This window comes from Procambarus clarkii, chromosome 10 (assembly GCF_040958095.1).
Source record: "Procambarus clarkii isolate CNS0578487 chromosome 10, FALCON_Pclarkii_2.0, whole genome shotgun sequence".
In the NCBI taxonomy this organism is placed as follows: domain Eukaryota; kingdom Metazoa; phylum Arthropoda; class Malacostraca; order Decapoda; family Cambaridae; genus Procambarus; species Procambarus clarkii.
The window spans coordinates 53,106,675-53,127,677 of record NC_091159.1 but is presented as its reverse complement, the minus strand read 5'-3'; the positions used below and the strand labels follow the sequence as shown (position 1 = coordinate 53,127,677).

Below are 21,003 nucleotides of genomic sequence, written 5' to 3'. Positions count from 1 at the left end.
CTCGTTTTGTAGTACTTTTACCTGAATAAACTATTAATAATAATAATAATATTATTATTATTATTATTATCATTATTATTATTATTATTATTATTATTATTATTATTATTATAAAACTTGCTTTTCGACTAATACCACACTTAATTGCAATCTGGTTGATACTGTTCCTCCTGCTTCCAATTCTGCTGGTGACTTCAGTTTCCTGTTCCTCTTCTCCTCTCCAATATCTTGGTGAAACTGGCAAATCTCTAATATAATAATTTAATCTACTTATGAAGCATGATTTGTGTTTGCTAACTGCCCCTCTGTGCTTTAATTCTATCTCTTCTGTTCCTATTTTCTTGTCTATTTTGGATCTTATTTACTTCACTTTCATTCCTTTTCAATTTTCTTCTAACTTTTAGTTTTTACCTCTCCGCATATCCTTCACGTTCCTTCCCACCTTGTATAGACTTCCGTTCTTGCTCAGTTATGACTTGATGAGGCCTCAGGGTTTTGGGTTTCTCATTTTCTTATTCTCTGTATATTATGTCTTGTCTTATGACTATTTTCCCACTTGTATGTGCTCCTTATTCTTGACAGACATTATTATGTTTGTGTAAGCATGTGGTGAGGACCCCATATCTCTTGCAGTCAAATCTATGGGTGGAATTATTTATGAAATACAGTATTCAACTTGGGTTTCAAAAGCCTTGCACAATTGTTTCAAAAGCCTTACACAATTGTTTCAAAAGCCTTACACATTTTGAAGGAATTTGCACCATGTGATAATATTCTAAATAAACCATTCCCATACAAATGGGGGATTAGTGTTATAGAAATAAAAAACTGAACAATTTATATTGTAAATTAGCTATGCTCATATAATCCACACTATTTACCGCTTATGCAAGGACCCCTTTTTGCTGTTTTGCAGAATGCTAAATTCATTTATATACAGTATCACATGTTTATTCAGTTAATAAAGGTGAATACATTGAATATTTTCTGAATTTGTAGCTTTTACCCATGACGTTATTTTCAGACTGGTGTTTGAGTTCCCAGCAACTGGTGGTGTCATTCCCTCCTGGTCCTTCCGAACTGTCAAACTACTTCGTTATGTCACTCCAATGGATTTCTTCGTCATGGCCTGCGAGTTTATTTTTATCTTCTTCATTTTATACTACATCATTGAAGAAATCATAGAAATTAAAACGATTGGATGTACTTACTTCAAAAGCGTGTGGAACATACTTGATATTTTGGTGATACTGGTGAGTGTGGCGTTAATACAAGTTGTGCAGAGGTCATTAGCTGTTACTCTATTAGTGGGAAGTATACATTTTCCTAGTTTTTTCAGGAAATTTACAATAAGTATCATAAAAAGGCTTATTTTATTACCATGTTAAACTGAAACTAAGAAGGCCATTAATTCCCTACATAAAAGCAATTAACTGCATAGAAACAAGATAGTCATGTTTCTTAGATCATGATGTTTCTGGTTATTTTTTATTAGACCTTTATCTTATTGGTCATCTACAAAAATGAGAAAAGTTTATACATCATTGTCATGTTTTCATGAATTCAGCATCATGCATGTATATTCATTCACATTTAAGAATAAATTGAGAAATTGTTCAAAATCTATTGTTTCAAAATTTAATAGTAATTGTTATTGGTGCTGATTTGTGTGTCTTCAATTTCACATGCTTCAGGAGAGGCCATGCCAGACTATGATGAGTCATCACTGAGTAGCAAAGAATAGTGTACATATGCTGCAGATAGTTAGTTGACTAAATTATATAAAACATGTATGTTTTCCAGATCTCGATACTGTGTGTAGTATTCAGTGTTTATTGCACAATCTCAATCAAAACTAAGTTGGAAGAGTTGTTAGCTGACCCCAACACCTTCTCTGACTTCGAGTTTTTGGGCTTCTGGCAAACGCAGTTTAACACTGCCGTTGCTATCTGTATTTTCTTTTCCTGGTTTAAACTCTTCAAATACATCTCCTTCAACAAGACCATGACTCAGCTCTTCACTACTTTATCAAAGGTTTGTGTTTATTCCAAGGAATTTAAAAATATTACATTGCAATATACATGTATTCTATTGTTAGTAGTTGTTCATAAAAATAACGTTAACACGTCAGCTTTATATTTCATAAAATGTGAAATTTTTGACTACATGTGTATCATTTACTAACACCATCAATGAACATCAACAGTGTGCAAAGGATGTGGCTGGCTTCACAATCATGTTCTTCATCGTGTTCTTTGCCTTCTCTCAACTGGGCTACCTGCTCTTTGGCACACAGGTAGGTCAACATTACTATTGGTTATCTGATTTTCATGATGTTTAAAAAGTGTCATTATAGTACCTATTCTGTTTTAATTTAGTTTTTCATATATAGTACTGTATGCCATTTACTTATTAAGTTGAGTAGAATAATTAGGTGGCATATATTGTGTTGCCTCTTGGTAGTGTCATAGTAGATGGCCATGCAGGCCAACTCTTTGACGGCTAGAGAATTCCTTTGGCAGACTTAATGATGCCAAGGAAGGTTTAGAAGGACTTAAAATTTATATTAGGCCTTCTGGAGGTCATTTCAGCTAGAACATGTCAAACATTTAGCTCTTTGCTAGCACACCTGCAGCACACAAAAGATACTGTTATACTATATTACTATGTAATACAAAGGATACTATATTCTTCAATAATTTTTATTAAATGACTTCAATTAGCTTTCGTGTGTAGACCTCATGACAACACAAATGTGACCCATATGGCCCTCAGGGGACCCTCAGTTTGACATGCTTGAGCTAGATGGTGTTCTCCAGTGCTCCCTAGTACTACTATGATCCTGCAGGACCACTTGAAACCTTTGCTGCAGATCTAGTACAATAATAATGACCCATATAATTATATGATACAATTTCTATGGAGACAGTAGACTTACCTTATGGAACATCTGAGGACTGTATAGTCTAGATTATTTCATTGTGATTGCTAGCTTTTATCTTTCAATTTAAATACTTTTCATAATGGTTTTATCTTTACAGATTGAAGATTTCAGTGATTTTGTGAGTTCTGTTTTCACCTTACTCCGATTAATCCTTGGTGACTTCGACTTCCATGCAATTGAAAATGCAAACAGGATCTTGGGACCCATTTTCTTCATTTCATATGTGTTCTTTGTCTTCTTTGTGTTGCTCGTGAGTACAGACTTATTTCATTGCGTGAACAAGTGAGCAATCTTTATCAGTTTGACATTCTACCATGATTGCTCAGTAAAGACAAAATATTTCTTTAATTTGGGATACAATTATCAGATATAGATAACTACTATAACTGAATATATTAATTATTCATATGCACACCTAATCTCAAATGGTCTTACAGAACATGTTCTTGGCCATCATCAATGACACCTACACTGAAGTCAAAAAAGAGATTGCTAGCCAACGCAATGAATTTGAAATTGCTGACTACTTTAAACGTGGCTATAACAATATGATGGGCAAGCTGGGGAAGAGAGATAAACTTATAGATCTCCAAAATGCTATTAAACTTTCGGATACTAATAGTGATGGACTTCTGACATTCGATGAGATTAGGGCCAACCTAAAGAAGTGAGTTATATTTCTACTTTCAAGTAATAATGATAATTATAAAAACATTAAAGTTTTCTTTATAAATATCTTATCATACGAGTTAAGTACCGGAATCCTTTTTTTTATAGGTGCAACTTTTCTGATATGGAGATAGAAATGTTCTTTGCCAAATATGATACTGATGGAAACCGTCTCTTGGAAGCCGACGAGGTGAAGCGGATGTTGGCTGATCTAGAGGGCCAGAAGATGGAGCTCGATAGTAAGTCGTTTTTTGTTTCTAATTAAAGGTCTTCATACAAAAGGCCCTAGTTTCAATCATGTACTGTACTAATATTTATTGAAGTACATGCATTACTTATTTTGCTATATGTATTATATTAGGTACAAATGGACATGGGAAGTGTTGGAATTTGCAGTTATTTAAACACTCTTAGTACATATGTGTTCTCTCAACATTCAATATTATTACCAGATGTTTTCTAACATTTTTTATAACCACAACTATAGTTACACACAGAAATCATAATAGCGTGATGCATCAAATGAACAAATCCACAAGGGCCGTGACGAGCATTCGAACCTACATCCAAGAGGATCCCAGATGCTGCCTTAATTGACTGAGCTACGACATGGTAAAAGAATTGCAACCGGGAAATCGTCCTGATTTACCACGGTTCCTGCAGTCTCTCCGAGACACAAACCAGGGTTTTACACAATTCCTCCGTGCACCCGAGCTATGTCAATAGGCTGTTCTACCTCTTCGCCTCTTCGAGGCTTCGAACCCTCGTCACGGCCCTTGTGGATTTGTTCATTTGATGCATCATGCTATTGTGATTTCTGTGTGTAATGAAGTAAGGGCGAAGAGGTTCACTCAGGCCTTCCTTCTGTCCATTCCTTTCCCAATCATGGGTTTGGGAATGGGATCTTTATTTTTTATGCCATTTCTCAGTCAGTGTTCGTCTCTCTTTCTTTGGTATTTATGTACAGTATTGTATAATTCTTTTAGGTGCTTCAAGTTATCCTTCAGGTAAGCTTGTCAGCTACTGTTTCTCTTTCCTAAATACACAAGAGGACCACTTGCAATATACATACCTGTTATGACAGAGATACATCATGAGAGCCTGGAGGGTGATCCTTACCCGAATTTACCTGAGGTCCACTAACACTAGTGGCATCGACGAGGACAGGAAGCTGGCAGCTTTTTGAAGGTCCCACATTTGACTTGATAACTTTTCCAGTTTGATTTTGAAATTCGACAGTCTTTGTGTTTACGGCTTTGGCAGGTAGACGGTTCCATGGGTTTATAACCCTGTGGGTGAAAAAGCATCTGTTCTCAGTCCTACATTGTGGCTTGTTGAGGTTGAAACTGTTCCTCCTTGTTTGTGTTGCAATTTGACTTTTTGAAGAAATTTTCCAGATCAAAATCCTCCAAATTGTTCAGTATTTTAAGTTTCAAAGAAATCTGCCCTGTCATGCCTGGTTTGCAGTATGGTTAGCAGAACCATATTGGTGTTGGATATGAGAGCATATCCAAAAACTTAATATCTAAACTCAAAAACTAAAAAACTCATGTTTTTAGTGTTTTTCTACTACAATCATGCCCCGGTCTGGTATGTGAGATGGAACTACTTTTTACAGCACAACATACATTTATATTTGAAATAAATTAAATTATACATTCTTCAGAACCAGTTCACCTAGTCAGTAAGACTCAAGTTGTACATTGAATGAGAAGGATTAACCATTTTTAGTGCTCAATTAACCTACTTCCAATTACTGTACAGTATTATACACTATACCAAAGTCATTAATCCTATTTATTCATTAATCCTTTATTTATCCTATTTATTAGTAACTTTAAATGTCATTTGCATAAGGAGCCTCATAACAATTTAAAAGATCAAGTTTTATTGTGTGCCATACATATGTAATGTCATATAATAATACAGTGTAATAAAATAGGAATCAAAAGATAGTACAGTACAGTATATCTTTTATATCTATATATATATCTACACTACTATCACTACTATCTATTTTATATCTATATATATATCTACACTACACGTATATCTACACTGCACCAGTGTAGCCAGAACATCCCTGTCAGGTCATACTGGTGTTAGGGAAACTTTAGAGAAAAGCTTAATCTAAGCCAGAGTAACTATGAAACGTTCTCTCATAAACACTAAAAAGTTCTTCCTAGCACTATAATTTTTCATCACAGGGTTCAACATGTAGCACTCTCATCAAACCACTTATTTTGCACCTGGCTGTTACCTCCTCCCCCAACAGCCACCAGATGGCAGTGCTCTGACCAACACCAGATCCCAAGCCTCGAGGCCTATCACAATCTGAACGAGAGAGAACTGCAAATGCAGGGAAATCAGGGACACAAAATAGGGAATGGGATCATTTGAGTGGCTTGCTCAGAAAGTAGTTTTTCATATTCAATTTTATTAGTTTTTGCACTCGGATGCTCCTTGAGAAAAGATTGACATGTGCTCTGCCACTGAGGTTACGAGAGCAAGAGTGGGGAAAAAATGATCCTGTGCTACAAAGGGAAGTTTTCACGTGCTGCAAGACAGGAAGATTGAATAGCTGCCACAGGACCTCCAGGACATCAGCAGCAGAGCTTATGGCATAAATGAGAGCCATCCAAGTGTGACACAATGGTTGCACATGCAAGGAATCCTGGGAAGGTTATGGGCAGACATACATCGATGAGTTGAATGCCTTGAGATTGGTAAACTTCCAAAGATTATGCACCCATGGATACAATCTCTTGATGGCTCAATTCAACGACTGTCAAGTCGCCAAGATATAAGCCTTAGCACAGGTCACCATTGTACAAGGTGGAGAGTGGCAGATTTCATGTCAGTCTTTCCTCTAGGAACACGAGTGGAAAAACTAATAAATAATAATAATTTAATGAAATATGAAAAGGTACTTTCTGAGCAAGACTCAAATGATCTCATTCCCATTCTTGTATCACTGATTTCCCTGTGATTGTAGTTCTGTCAGTCAGGCCAGAGTGCTGCCATTTGATGGCTGTTGAGGGTAGCAGCCAAGTGGGAAATTGTTTAGTTGACTACTGCAAGGTGGACCCTGTGATGCCAAATACTGTAGAGCTTGAAATGGCTTGAAGCCGTCATGAGCAAGCTTTCTGAAATTACTCTAGGTTGCATCGAGTCATTTTATAGCTCAGAATATCACCCTTCCCTGACTTAGATCCTGTCAGTGGAGCATTCAGTTTTCTTGCTTTAGGAAGCATTGAAATGGAATTGACTAGAAAAAGTTTATGCTAGCAAGTAAAGTCAGTACTGGTAAAGTGATCTAAATATGACACTTACAAGTCCACTTAATTACATATTAGAGCTCAAACAGTAACTCCGATGTAAAATTTTGTACTTATTCTTTTTTATTCATCAAGCAGACGAAACTGACGGGAATAGTAAGTTGTGAACAATTTAGCAGGCCAAGCCTAATGTTTGCTTATTCAGTACAAAAAAATTGTAATTCTGCGATTATGTCTTTCAGTACGTACTTATGTAACTTTTTCAAGAAATTATGTACTGACTTACATCTTTAGTCATACTTGCTTGAAACTGTATATTGTACAAGGATTGCTGCATTTTAACATACATCATAGCACTCATCGTGTATTCTTTTGTAAATGCTTACTGGCTGCTGTATATTGCTAGGGTTCATCCTTTAAGCAATAGTTTTTTTCTATGTGCATGATCTGCATCTAACAAGTAGCCTTAATGTTCTCTGGCTTAATTCTAATAAAATTTTTATAGTGAAATGCAGAAATTTTGCAATCTAATTCAACACTGCATTATGAAGCCCTATTCAGAATTGTAATTGATTGATGAATATTCAAAAAGAATCTTTAATTTTAACTTTTATTGTAATTTGCTTATACAGTAGTGTCAAATATGGCTTAAGACAATATTTTTGTATTGTTCAAATATAAAATAAAAAGTTAAGTCCAAATGTTTATTTTTAGGACAAATGAGCAGTGAGGATCAACCTGGCAGTAAAAAAGACAGCAGTGAAGCAGAGACACGACCAGTGTCGGCCTCGTCTGGCCATGGCTCCATTGCCTCAGTTTCATTTGAGGAGTTCTCTGTGTAAGTACCAGTTAGTGTGTTGAATAAAATGCATTAGTATTGTGTTGATAGAATACAGTAGTAATGAAGCTCTTAAACTATTGAGTAACTTTTAGACTTTAATTGAATTTAAGCAAAGGTTAAAAAAAGAGAATATATGCACTTGATTCATCAGTAGAGTAGATTCCTGAGAAAGTGTTCCTATAGTGACATGGTCTACTATGTCAAAGCATACCATGTATGTTGATCTTGTTAGAAAAACATTATCTGTTAAAGGATGAAGAATTTTATTATATAAATGCACAAACCATTTACTCTGGGCTAATAAGAATCTCAAGGTGTTTTGGTCTAGTCCCTGAAAAAAAAATCAGGTGTTTAATTGAAAACTCTGTACCTGCATAATGAAGCTCTGAGTGGATATCATCATAAGAGTAAGTAAAATTTACGATTCTGCTTTGTACAGGGGTACCTCGGCTTACGAGCAGGATTTGCTCGGAAAATTTGTATCGGGATGCGAGGGTTGCCTCAGGATGAGGGTGTTGATACACGTACGGGCCGACTAGCGCATGGTGGCACGGCAATCGCCGCTCAGTTTACCAGTGCCTCGTGCCCAGTGACTATCCGGCCTCAATTCTTCACCAGGATTTACAGTGTTTTGTTGGATATTTGGCCATTTGAACATAAAGTTGTTATTATATATCTCGCAATGGGTCCCAAGAAAGCCAGTTCAACTTAAGAAAATTGTTGAGTTGAGGATGTCCCTTCCTCGTTAAGAAAATGTGTGAAGTATGGGAAGAACTGCAAAGTTTTGTTGAAAAAACTCACCCAGATAAAGCTGTAGCATTGACCTTTTAAATGACAATGTGATGTCTTACTACAGACAAGTGTTAGAATATAGGGAAAAACAAGTGTCTTTAGACAGATTCTTAGTAAGACAAGCAAGCAGTGAGCCACAAGCAGGTCCTAGTGGTATGCAGGCAAAACGTACCAGAGAGTGCACACCAGAGAAGTCCTCACTGCCTGATGTTATAATGGATGGGGACTCCCCTTCCAAACAGTAACACCTCTCCTCCTCCCCCCTCCTCACCATCTTCCATACGCCAACATCAGTCATCAGCAAGGGTAAGTAATAACTTGAACATAGTTTTGTAGTGTAGATTTCGATGAATTGGGTATAATATTTAGTTTGAAGTGAGATTTTTGGATAGTCGGGAACGGATTAATTCATTTCCCATTATTTCGTATGGGGAAATTAGCTTCGGTTTACAAGCCGTCTCCAGGACCGGATTAAACTCAACCGAGGTACCCTTGTAGATGCATAGTGATGTAACATCACCATTGCCTACCACTGCATGGTGGAAACAACCATGTGTTCCATGCAACATTTTCTCACAAAGGCCAAAATTTACTTTAATCTAGGGTTTGTGCCTGCCCAGGCCCTAGAAGGCAAAGACGTGGGTGGTATAGAGCTGCATGGAATGTGAGGAGTTTAAATGAAGGACAAAAGAGGATGGAGGTGGCAAAAGTGTGGAAAGTTTGTAGTGCAAGCTTTATGTAAAGGCAAGTTGAGATGAAGTGAGAATGAAAAGTAGAAGAGGGTTAGAATTATAAGAGGAGAGCTGCAAGACAAAGGAGTAAGGAAGGTGTGATCCTTATGAGGAATGAAGACTGATATGGGGTAGTGAATAACTTTTCATGGCACAGTTCAAGATGCTGGTGTGAAGTCAAAATATTAAAGGGTAAAGGTGTCTGTGGTGATTGTATATGCTACATGTAATTACAGAAATGAAAAATAAATTAATTGGTTTGGGGTAGTTTAGAGAGGTAAAACTGGAATGATGCCCAAGTTACTGAATCATAGTTATGGGTAATTTGAATGGTAAAGTAGGGATGGGCCCTGAGAGTGATGTTTAGGTTTACTTGCTGTGTCCAGAGTTAATAATGATGACTGCACATTTGAAATAATTGTGCAGTGAAAGACAGTTGTGTATTACAGTATGAGCTCAGTTATCCAAAGCCCGCTGAACTGAATGTTTGGGTTATCTAGCCAAAATTGGGTTCAGATAATTTTCTGCCAATCTTTGCCATATCTGAACAGAAATTTAAATAACCAGTTTTTTGAGCAGATAATTCACAATGGCACAGTGTAAGTCAAATTCAGATAATTTTCTGGCAAAACTTTGCTATTGGAGTGAGTATATTATTGACCAAATATACTCGCTACATAATATCCAAACAGAAATTTGTATAACCAGAAATTAGGTTATGTAAATTTTTATGAACTACACATTTAAAGATCTACAGTATCACATATGGAGACAAACTACAACAAGGTGAGCTCAAGTTTCTCTTTTTAAATTATGTTTTATTTATAGTGTGTAGAAATAACAATTATGGTGGTTGTGGTACAAAAAATTGCAAATGTGTGGTCATTTTTGGAACCTCTGCTGTAAGACTTCTGCTTATCTGAATGTCTGACTTATCCGGCGGGGCATCCTTTCTATATAATTCAGTAATACATATTTTATGCATAATAGTATACTGTATTGTACATAAATACACATACTGTAGTATCATGCAAGTGATGAATGGGCACAGCATTCTAATTATGTACTTGTCAAAAATAGCATGTTAAATTATGTTTGTAATACAAAAGCAATAAATAAATACTGTATCTGAAATTTTGTGCAAAAAGAAAATGGGGAGTAAACTTAGTGCAATATATTTTAACCATGTATATTATTCTCAGTACTCTTGGTTTCATTCTCGACTCTCAATCAGGGGTCCCGGTTTTGATTCCTGGACAGGAGAGAAATGATTGGACATGTTTCCTTTCACCTATTGTCTTTGTTCACCTAGCAGTAAATAGGTACCTGGGCATTAGGCAACTGTTGAGGGGTTGGATCCTGGGAGGCTCAGTAGTTCATCCTCTGAAGAATCTCAATATATACCTAAAGTATATATATAACTGTATATACACATAAGCTTCCTGTCCCCAACAAAATGAATTTTGTACATAATGTATCTTCTGGTCCTCTAAAGTTGCTAGGCTGAACTTCCTTAACCGGTCTGTGTAGCTTAGGTCTTATTTCAGGCACCAGCCTTATTGCATATATCTGGTCTTTTTCAAGTTTTATTTTGTTCTTCAGATGAGACGTCATGGAGGTGCAGCATATTCTGGAACCGATCTAATGGTTTGCCTCCAGTTAAAGTGCTGGTATTATACCTAATACTCAAAAATATCTCAAATCCTGAATCTGTCTCCACTAATTGTGTAGTTCTAATAGTTATACAAATAATAATAATTATTATTATTCAAAAGAATGTGTGTACAAAGAACATGAGTAATGTACAATTGTACGGACAGATTTGAGATCTAAACAAACACACTGGAAGATCAGGAGCATCAGATGGTACCTACGACTGGTTGAACAATTGGGCAAAACTTAAAATACCCGGTATTTTAAGTTTTTCAATATAGGAAAATTTAACTAAAGGTTTGAGGTGTGAGGGGAAGGGGGAAGGGGGTTTAAACAATACTAAAAGAGAAGTAAACTACCAAAATGAGAACGTTAAAGGAAAATAAATGAATACAAAAAAAGGTTCCCTATACTATATTAGTTTATCAGCCGACCCCTGCAGCAGCCAACAGTCTTCATATCGTTACTCTGTATTAGCTTTGTATCATCTACAAACATTGATATGTAGGAATAACTGTTGTAACTGTTCAGATACATAGCAGATAATTATGAAGAGAAAGCACTAAGCCAATATGACTATACAGTATAATGAGTAACTCTTCAGAGGAGACTCCATTTCTGAACTACTGGTATTACATGATTGCTTCAGCATTTAAGGACATTTCTTTAGAGAATTATAGACTTGATATGATTCCTTCTTTATAATGTATTACATCTCTATCCATCAGTTTGCAGCGTCGTGTGGACCGCCTCGAGCACAGTATAGGCAGCATTGTTAGCAAAATTGATGCTGTACTGGTGAAACTAGACACCATGGAGAAGACCAAACACAAACGCCGTGAGACCATGGGCAAGATTCTCGACACAATTACAGAGAATGATGGAAGTAAGTAATAGCTCAAAACAAGTTGGCCATAAAATAACCACTTGTGCTCTCAGACACCTGGTAGCATTGAAGCTGAGGTTTCTTAGCAGTGCCATTCATTATTCAGCCAATAGCAAGTAGGGTTAAGTTGGGTTGCCTTTAACATCATATATTAAGTGTTTCTTTGCATAGTGCACGAAATCAGGTCAGTGTTGATCTTATGTATAAGTCAGCATCTAATTAACCATTTTCTTCATTAACGGGCCATAACTTTAATATACACAATAAATGAAAACTGGTTCAATTTCAAAGTTTTTTTTTGACTAGTTGTATATGAAAAGGGCTTCAACTAGTCCAAGTCTCAGGACCGTAACATAAATAGGAAGTTAGATAAAAAATATTGAATTGTCAAAATTTTTCCAAAATGGTAAAAAATTAACATCAAACACAAGTGTCAACTGAAATCATGTCTATGACTCTCAGCCATCACAATAGCATATAATAAAAGATTTTAATAATTAGTTTTATCCCCCCCAAAAAAATGTAGTTAAACAAAAAAAAAAGGTTAAGAGAAAATTCAGAGGTATGCAACCAGACTAGTCCCAGAACTGAGAGCTATGAGGAAAAGCTAAAGGAGCTAAATCTCACGCCCTGGAAGATGGAAGAGTAAGGGAAGACATGATAACCACGTCTGGGCCCCAAATCAAGGGGCCCAGAATGTGGAATGACCTTCCCAACCATGTTAAAGACTGTACCTCTCTCAACCAGTTTAAGTTAAAAGCGAAGCTATACCTAATAAATTCCCTGTAACCTACCTTACCCTTCTATTGTCAACCAATGTCTGTTTTTTTTCTTTAAAGAGCGCTGTTTGTCGACATAATTGTATTTGTGCTGCTTTTTCATCTATGTTTTCATTTCTTGTTTTCATTCTACTCATTATGCTCAATTAGTATTAAGCTTGTCATTTAAGTTTATCATGCCCGAAACGCTTTGCGTAATAGTGGCTTTAGGCATTGTATGTACTAGCTATACCTATAAGTGAAACATTCCTTGTAAATATTTATTGTATGTATGTACCTTACCTAAATAAAATTGTATTGTATTGTATTGTATTGTACGTACACAATTCTCAGGAATTGACAGGGTGGATAAAGACAAACTTTTTAGCATGGGTGGAACACAAACAAGGGGACACAGGTGGAAAGTTAGTACCCAAATGAGCCACAGAGACATTAGAAAGAATTTTTTCAGTGTCAGGGTAGTTAACAAATGGAATGCATTAAACAGTGATGTGGTGGAGGCTGACTCCATACGCAGTTTTAAATGTAGATATGATAGAGCCCAGTAAGCTCAGGAATCTGTACACCAGTTGATTGACAGTTGAGAGGTGGGACCAAAGAGCCAAAGCTCAACCCCTGCAAGCACAACTAGGTAAGTACATAGGGTGACCCCTCCAGCAGGTGATATGATGACCAAACAATAGAGTCCTATGTCAGTGGGTGTGTTTAAGATGCACAGCAGGCAGGAGAGGGAAGCAGATGCCACCTCCAACTGCTTAAAAACTGCACTGAAGAGCCCCACTTGCCTGGTCAAGGGTTGGAGTCAGTATTGTACAAATAATAGCACAACTTGTGAAGTTTGGCAAAGGTGCAGCTCGAGGCCATCTCCCTTGTCTTATAGTGTGGTGAACAGGAATGCTAGCACAGGTAAATTCTTAAATATTCTTTTTGCTCATTGTCTCCTGGCTCAATATTAAGTTGAAATAAAAATTATAATGCATTTTATAATTTTACAGTGGACGAGGCCACAAAGAGGAAACATATGGAAAAATTGGTCCGTGACGAGTTAGAGAAATGGGATGGAGATGGCAGCCCAGGCTCGGTAAGCATTTTATAAAATACTGTACACATTTAGTGAAGAGATATTATTGTAATGATTTTAATTACAGGACTTTCTCACTGTTTCAACTTCGCCTAATATGAAAAGTTCAAGCCCCTTTCCTCCCATTATCATTATACTGCAACTCTTAACCCTTACACTGTTTGGTACAAACCCTTACACTGTTTGGTACACTTGTGCACATACGGCACTGTACTATACTGTACAATACCGAATATTATTTCAAAGTCAAAACTGTTATGGTCATCAAAACATTCTAACATGGGGCAAGTTTATAGCAGTGAAGTTATAAAATGTTTCCTCTGCTGTCAGTACTGGAGTTCAAATGAACTGTTAAAAAATCAAATTTTCATTGATACCTTTTATATATGTACAGTACCAAAATATTTTGTAAATCATTGTTGTAAACAAATTAAATAATAATAATTAAATATTAGTGATTTCTACTATTAGACAATATATTTTATTCACATAGCACAATGATTCTTGGGTAATATTGTGTAAACAGTATCATAGCAATCATTAAACATTCAACTATTATTTTTTGTTCTGAAACAGAGTAAGTTTGGACCTAACAATGAAAAATCAGTCAAAATTAGAGAAATAGCATTCTCATAGTACAGTTGGGTTTGTTCTGGACTCAGTCGGTGATCCCGGGTTCAATTCCCAGGCAGGACAGAAATAGTTGGACATCTTTCCTTTCACCTAATGCCTCTGTTCACTTAGCAGTAAATAGTTAAATAGAGTTGTGTACCTATTTACCTGTGAGGTTGCATCCTGGGGAAGGTCGGTATTTCAACTATGTGGTGGTGGGGGGGGGGGAACCTTAATACAAGCCTAAAGTGAGTAATTATCGAAATGTAGTTACAGGATGAGAGCTATGCTTGTGGTGTCCCGTCTTCCCAGTACTCTTGTTATATAACTTTGAATCCAAACCAGTGGTTTCAAACGCCTTCTCACTTTACTTGTTCCAATTATCTACTACTGTATGTGGTAGGCAAAAGTGAACTTTCTAATGATTTTTGGCATCTTTGTTTCCTTAGCTTGAATCTATGACCTTTTGTTGAAGTTCCAGGTTTCAAGAATTTTTCTTCTTTGACTCTTGTTGTTTTGAATGTAATGATCATATCCCCTCTTTTTTTTCTTCTGTCTTGTAGCTTTGGTATATTTAACACCTCTCCTCATAGCTCTTACTTAGTTCTGGAAGCCATTTAGTTGCATGTTTTTGCACCTTTTACAGTTGGTCTCACAAAAGTCGTGAATAATTTCTTTATTTTACCATCTATATATTTAAAAGCAATTCTGAAGATAGAAAGCATAGCATGGGCTCCTCACAATGTTCTTTATGTGGGCCTCTGGTGAGAGTTTTCTATCCAGAACCACCCTTAGGTCTTTATCAGAGTTCTTCATAGCCTTTTCACATAATTTGTAAGTTGTGTGTGACACTTCTGACATTTTTATGTGTTACTCAAAATTCTTTTCCTCAGCACCTCAGAGATTCACTTTCTACCACTAATTCTTGATCTTTCACTATTATTTCATGCAGCCCACTAGCTACATCCCTTCCTATTTTATTCCACCAGGTATTGTCCTTCTTTACTCATTCTCTTCTCAACTTCACCTGCACAAATTCCTGTTTTGTCAGTTATACATCCGAGGTATTTAAAGTGGTCAACCACATCTATCATTTCTTCATTCACACTGAATGAAGAAGTTTCATGCTCTCTTCTACCAACTTTACTCTTGTCCACATTAACAGTAATCAATATCCCTCTGCTAAAAGTGTGTACTGTAATGTAAAATCTCAATGTGACATTCTCCATTGCTCATTATATACTTATAAAAGAACATAATAGAGGAAACTAAAGAGGATCTTTGGCCCATGCAAGGCAGCTCCACTTTATATCCGCCCAAAATCATATATGTCTAACCTTCTTTCGAAACAATCCAGTGATCTCCCATCTGTTATGTTACCCAGTAATTAGTTTCATAAATCAACATTGTTATTTACAAACCAGCCAAGGTCTTTTCTAAATCTAAATTTATCCAATTCTCTCAGAATCATTGATAATAATTTGTAGCTCTTATTCTATCTCAGGCATAAAAATTGTTGTTGGAATGTATAAACAGTCTCCCAATACTGTGCTGTTATCCTATTCTAAACTCGCTAAGTTATCACTTCTTCAATGAAGTTTTAATAAGCACTAACATTTATATTCTTTTATTTCAGGGACATAAATAAATGGAAGCTGGTTGATCCCTAGTGATAGTATAATATTGAAGTTGCACAGCTCAATACTCAACTAGAATTCTTATGCAACTTCAGTAAAACAGAATATGGGTAGTTGCACAGTCATTATATAGTTGTAAGCCAGTGTTGTACATACTGAAATGTAATAGCTTTGATATCCAGTGATATTCCATGATAAAACCAATCTATATCTTGGTCAAGTTGCATTGTCAGCATCCCATAACATGAGGAAAACTGTATAGGTATATATTAGAAAGATCAGCATCTGCTACTTGCCAGTATTTGTTAAAAGCCAGTAAGCAGGTGGTGGTATTGATTCTTCATCGAGGACAAGGAATAAGCTTTTACCTCTCAAGATACAAGAAATAATAAATCCCCCTTGTAATTAGGAGCTACAATTTTGGGGAGGGTACTAACAGTATAGCATTTCACTTTCCTGTGAATTTGAATAGAGGAGAAATCATCCAGATTCCATCTATGTATTCTCCAGCATCAAACTGGTGCATATAACTTGGATATTGTAGAGTAATTGTTCAAAGTAGTCAGCATGAGCTGTGATACCTGTGCCTCAGTGCTGGACAGATCTTTACTTGCTTCAGCAGTGTTACCAGCTAAATTAATCGGTAACATTTTAACCGTCAATTATTCATATTTACATTGAAGAATTTATGCACATTTCCTGGATATTGCCAGACTTCACGGGCATTATAAAATCTGATCCGGGTGTCAACACTATTCAGTACAAAGTCAGTAATCCAGCCAATTGCACATGTTGACGTCCTGGTCTTTCTCTGGTGTATAGTCAGTCATGGTTTATGAACACCTGCATGATGGTGCATATGTCTGAATACAAGATGGAGATCTGTCCAGCCTAAAGTCTAATGTAAATTTCTGCATTTATTTTCTTTATAAAATTTCCAGTTACACAACTGTCATTCAAAATCTGAATGTGCTAGTCCAGAAAAGTTATGGTTGATTTTTGACAATGAACAAGCTTCTGAAGAAGTGCTTTATTAAGTCCATAATTTATTGAGAGAGATATCTTGATACAAAGCCCTATAAATACAGTATTGTCTACCAAAATTTACCATTAATATAATGTCTCATTAAGAAGCATTATTATCAAGACTAATCTTTTGAGTTCAGTAATTTATTATTTTGCATTACAATTCTGTAAAATACTGTGTACATTATGCTGTTATGTTCACTAATACTTTCCAAAGCCTTTTTTAATAATAAACATTTCCAGAAATAAACATGTAAGCACATATGATAAAACAACCCCAGAGCATCCTAGTTGAAATTACAGTACCCATGCCCTTTATGAAACGCTGGTAACCAGTAACCATTATTTCATACTACGTACAAACCAGTGGTTTAATGCGTGACTGATAATCCTCCCTCCTGAGTCTATAGGTTATTTGACATTTAGACTGACTGCACATGTTACAAAAATATTTATATAATTATTGAAGTTAGTTTAAATTATTGATTTATGTTTTAGTTTTCAGCTCAGTAAAATAATGCTGTCAGTTAATAATAATAAAAATATATATATTTAGTGGAAATGGTGACCAGAGCGGTCCTCTTGTTAGTTCAGGTCTCGGTAATCCAGCCAAATGTACCTGGTGAGAGGACGCAGCCTCGGGGCCATACATCATTTTCACTTTTAGCATCTGTTCTCCTGACCATTGTTTTGTGTGGGCATAATATATTTGTACATTAGCTTAATTACTTGCATTATAATTTGGATAATTCTCATATAATCAAATTACCTATAAATAAATTATTTATTCACTTCTTGAAAGTATTCCTCACCTTTGATAATTGTTTAAATGTGTCTTACCTTGATACAATGTCAATACTCTACAGTAATCTATTCTTCGCAATACGTGCAGTTTGCATGAAGGTATATCCTCCCGATGATTGCAGGAGTGGTAATGTAGAAAGATACGTATATGACAATGCACAACACATCAATGGTCACGACGTGTCCGAGTCAAGAAGATAACGACGCTGTCAAGGCGGGCGAGGATAAAGGCAAAACTAACAAGAGGAAAGAAATGAAGGATGAGAATAAAGAAAACAGAAGGCGAACACAAAGCATCGCCACAGTAAAGAAAGCGAGGGACGGAGGCAAGAGACAAAGGGCAGGGGCAAAGGATGTGAAGGAGGCAAGTGCGAATGTGTAGAAGGGTAGAGGAAGTCAAGACAGGACAGGCGAGGTTAGGACAGGGCAAGGTACATAGATGGCATCCGGAGCCTCGCAACTGGGACGCTAACGCATCGGACTCCGCAGAAGCGCCAGCAGGACAACGAGAGGAAGACCTAGGAAGGGTGCGAGGACAAGTCTTGGGAGAAAGCGATGTAAGAGACCCATCAGGCAAGGTGGCGGGGCGCTTGGAAATCGGAACGATGGAGGAATGCTTCTACTTAGAACCGGGGGAAGAGATGTGCGGCAAGGCAGCCTGGGAAGAGAGAGAGGGAAGGCTCGCCAAAGAGCCCCAAAGGGCCTTGTCCAGCATCGATTCAAACGCATTGGAGATATCAGAGGCAGCTGCAGGAGGATGGACGTCAACCATAGAAGAAGCGGAGGAGAGAAGTGATGGGTCAGCCTCAGGAATGGGGACAGACTTGTGGATAAAATTTAGTGACGAGGCGGACCAGCACCATCTCGAGTGCATCCACAACGCGAGCAACAATAGCGTCAACAAGATCAGGACTCGGTTGAATGAGGGTGGGAGAGAAGAAGCCTCAGGGGCGAGAGGAACGTCAGTGACAAACGGATCAGGCAAAGGTGGCGGCAGAGGGGAAGTGGCAGGCGACAAGGAACCGGGGCAGGATGAGGCAAAGCACGACTGGAGGGTCGAGGACAGTAATCTCTCTCATCAGGACTGGTTGCAGTGGAAGGCTTTGGAAACAAAAAGACATTTGTCACTTTCATTACTTCAATTTCAAAAGTATTGTGTTTTGTTTTAACAAATGATTGAGCACAAATTTGTTCATATTTAATATAAGCACATGGAAGAGTACATTTTAAATTAAAAACTGGTTCTCATCTTCCTCAATCCTTCCTTCTTCGTAAGCCTGTTCTTGAATCTTATCCTTTAGATTTCTGCACTCATCTCCGCCTTCCCTATAACGTTCCTTTCTCTCATTCTGAACTTCAGTCTGCCCTGGCCCTCTGTGGATCTACTGCGGCAGGCTCGGATGACGTTCATTATGAGATGCTTCGCCATCTCCCTCCGTGCATGTCTCGGTATGTATAACCAGGTCTGGGAGTCGTCGTCCGTTCCTGAGGACTGGCTCGATGCCGTTGTACTCACTATTCAGAAACCCGGGTCTCTCGGTACATCCCCTAAGGACTTCCGCCCTATTGCTCTCACGAGTTGTTTGCAAGCTGTTTGAGCAGTATAGTAAATGTCCTTCTGATGTGGTTCTTGGAACACCATCACCACCTCTCACTTTCTCAATTTGGTTTTCGCAAGTGCCGCAGCACGTCTGATGTCCTGGTGAACTTGGAGGTCTATATTCGTACTGCTTTTGCCGCGAAGACCTCCGTTGTTGCTGTCCTTTTTGACCTAGAAAAGGCTTATGACACGACTTGGAGATACCATATTCTGTCCCAACTTCGTTCTTTTGGCCTTCGTGGTAATCTCCTTCTCTTCCTTCAAAACTTCCTCTCTCGTCATAGCTTTCGAGTCAGGCTTGGTACCACTCTCTCTGCTTCTTTTCGGCAGTATGAAGGTGCGCCCCAAGGTAGTGTTCTGAGTACTACTCTTTTTCTGGTTGCCCTCAATGGTCTCCTTTCCTCCCTTCCTTCTGGCACCTTCTCCGCTCTTTATGTTGACGATCTTACTCTTTGCTGTCGAGGTGATGATTCGCCTCTCCTTCAATGGCAGCTTCAACTTGCGATTGATGCTGTGTCATCTTGGGCCACCAATCATGGCTTCAAGTTCTCTACTACTAAGACTTGTGCCATGACTTTTACTCGGAAGCGGGTCGTTCTTCATCCCTCTTTGTCACTTTATGGTCATCCCCTCGAGTACAAAGATTCCACGAAGCTTTTGGGGTTATTCTTTGACACTCGTTTGTCTTGGTCGCCCCATATCTCTTACCTCCGTAATGAATACTCTAAGGCCCTTAACCTACATAAGGTTTTGTTCCATACTTCTTGGGTAGCGGATAGACGCACGCTCCTCTATATGCAGTCCTCTCTCGTCCTGTCTAAACTCAATTATGGTTGCACGGCATACTCTTCTGCTTCTCCTTCTACTCTTCGCCGTCTTGATCCTTTGCACCATACTGGGTTGCGCCTCAGCTCTGGTGCTTTTCGTTCAACTCCTACCCTCAGCTTGCACGCTGACACTGGCTTTCTGTCTCTCCAGGACCGCCGTGATCGCTACAGTCTTCGCTATCTGGCGCGATCCTTACAGCATCCTCACTCTCGCCTCTATCATGCTTTGACTTTTACCCCTCCTGTATGCAGGCGATGAGTCACAATAACGTGGCTGAAGTATGTTGACCAGACCACACACTAGAAGTTGAAGGGACGACGACGTTTCGGTCCGTCCTGGACCGAAACGTCGACTTGAGAATGGTCCAGGACGGACCGAAACATCGTCGTCCCTTCAACTTCTAGTGGGTGGTCTGGTCAACACCCCTCCTGTAGTTCTTGTTCCTCTTCACTACCTTCCTCTTTCTGTCCATTTGTCTCGCTTACAAGATTCTCTCTCGGTTCGTATTACTAATGTTTCTCCTCGCATTGTTCCATCCTTGCCCCCATGGAGGGTCCCCCTTCCCAAATTTTGTACTTCTCTGAGCCGCATTCACTAAAGCTTTTACCCCCTCCTACAGTTCTGAAACACCTCTTGAGCACTTTTCTTCTCACTCCTACTCCGTTCCCATCTTCACCGATGGGTCTAAATCTGCTGACGGTGTGGGCTACTCTGTTGTTTTTCCTGACCACACTTATATGTGTCACCTTCCTCTGGAGGCTAGCATCTTCACAGCAGAACTTTATGCTATTCTCTATGCTCTTCGTCTCCTGCTTTCCCGATGTCAATCCTCCTTTGTGGTG

At 38.0% G+C, this 21,003-nt stretch overlaps 1 protein-coding gene across 3 annotated transcripts in view; it reads left to right on the top strand.

Moving 5' to 3' along the window:
• Positions 1 to 17,723, top strand: part of LOC123774986 (polycystin-2) — a 69,641-nt gene extending 51,918 nt beyond the window's left edge. For all 3 annotated transcript variants that reach the window (XM_045769717.2, XM_045769690.2, XM_045769727.2), the window contains exons 9-18: positions 1,025 to 1,253; positions 1,804 to 2,034; positions 2,207 to 2,296; positions 3,042 to 3,194; positions 3,382 to 3,611; positions 3,722 to 3,852; positions 7,606 to 7,729; positions 11,637 to 11,794; positions 13,569 to 13,654; positions 15,903 to 17,723. In XM_045769717.2, the coding sequence (XP_045625673.1) occupies positions 1,025 to 1,253; positions 1,804 to 2,034; positions 2,207 to 2,296; positions 3,042 to 3,194; positions 3,382 to 3,611; positions 3,722 to 3,852; positions 7,606 to 7,729; positions 11,637 to 11,794; positions 13,569 to 13,654; positions 15,903 to 15,914 (1,444 nt within the window). In that variant the 3' untranslated portion in view covers positions 15,915 to 17,723. The remainder of the gene's footprint in view (positions 1 to 1,024; positions 1,254 to 1,803; positions 2,035 to 2,206; positions 2,297 to 3,041; positions 3,195 to 3,381; positions 3,612 to 3,721; positions 3,853 to 7,605; positions 7,730 to 11,636; positions 11,795 to 13,568; positions 13,655 to 15,902) is intronic.
• The last annotated feature ends 3,280 nt before the right edge of the window (positions 17,724 to 21,003 follow it).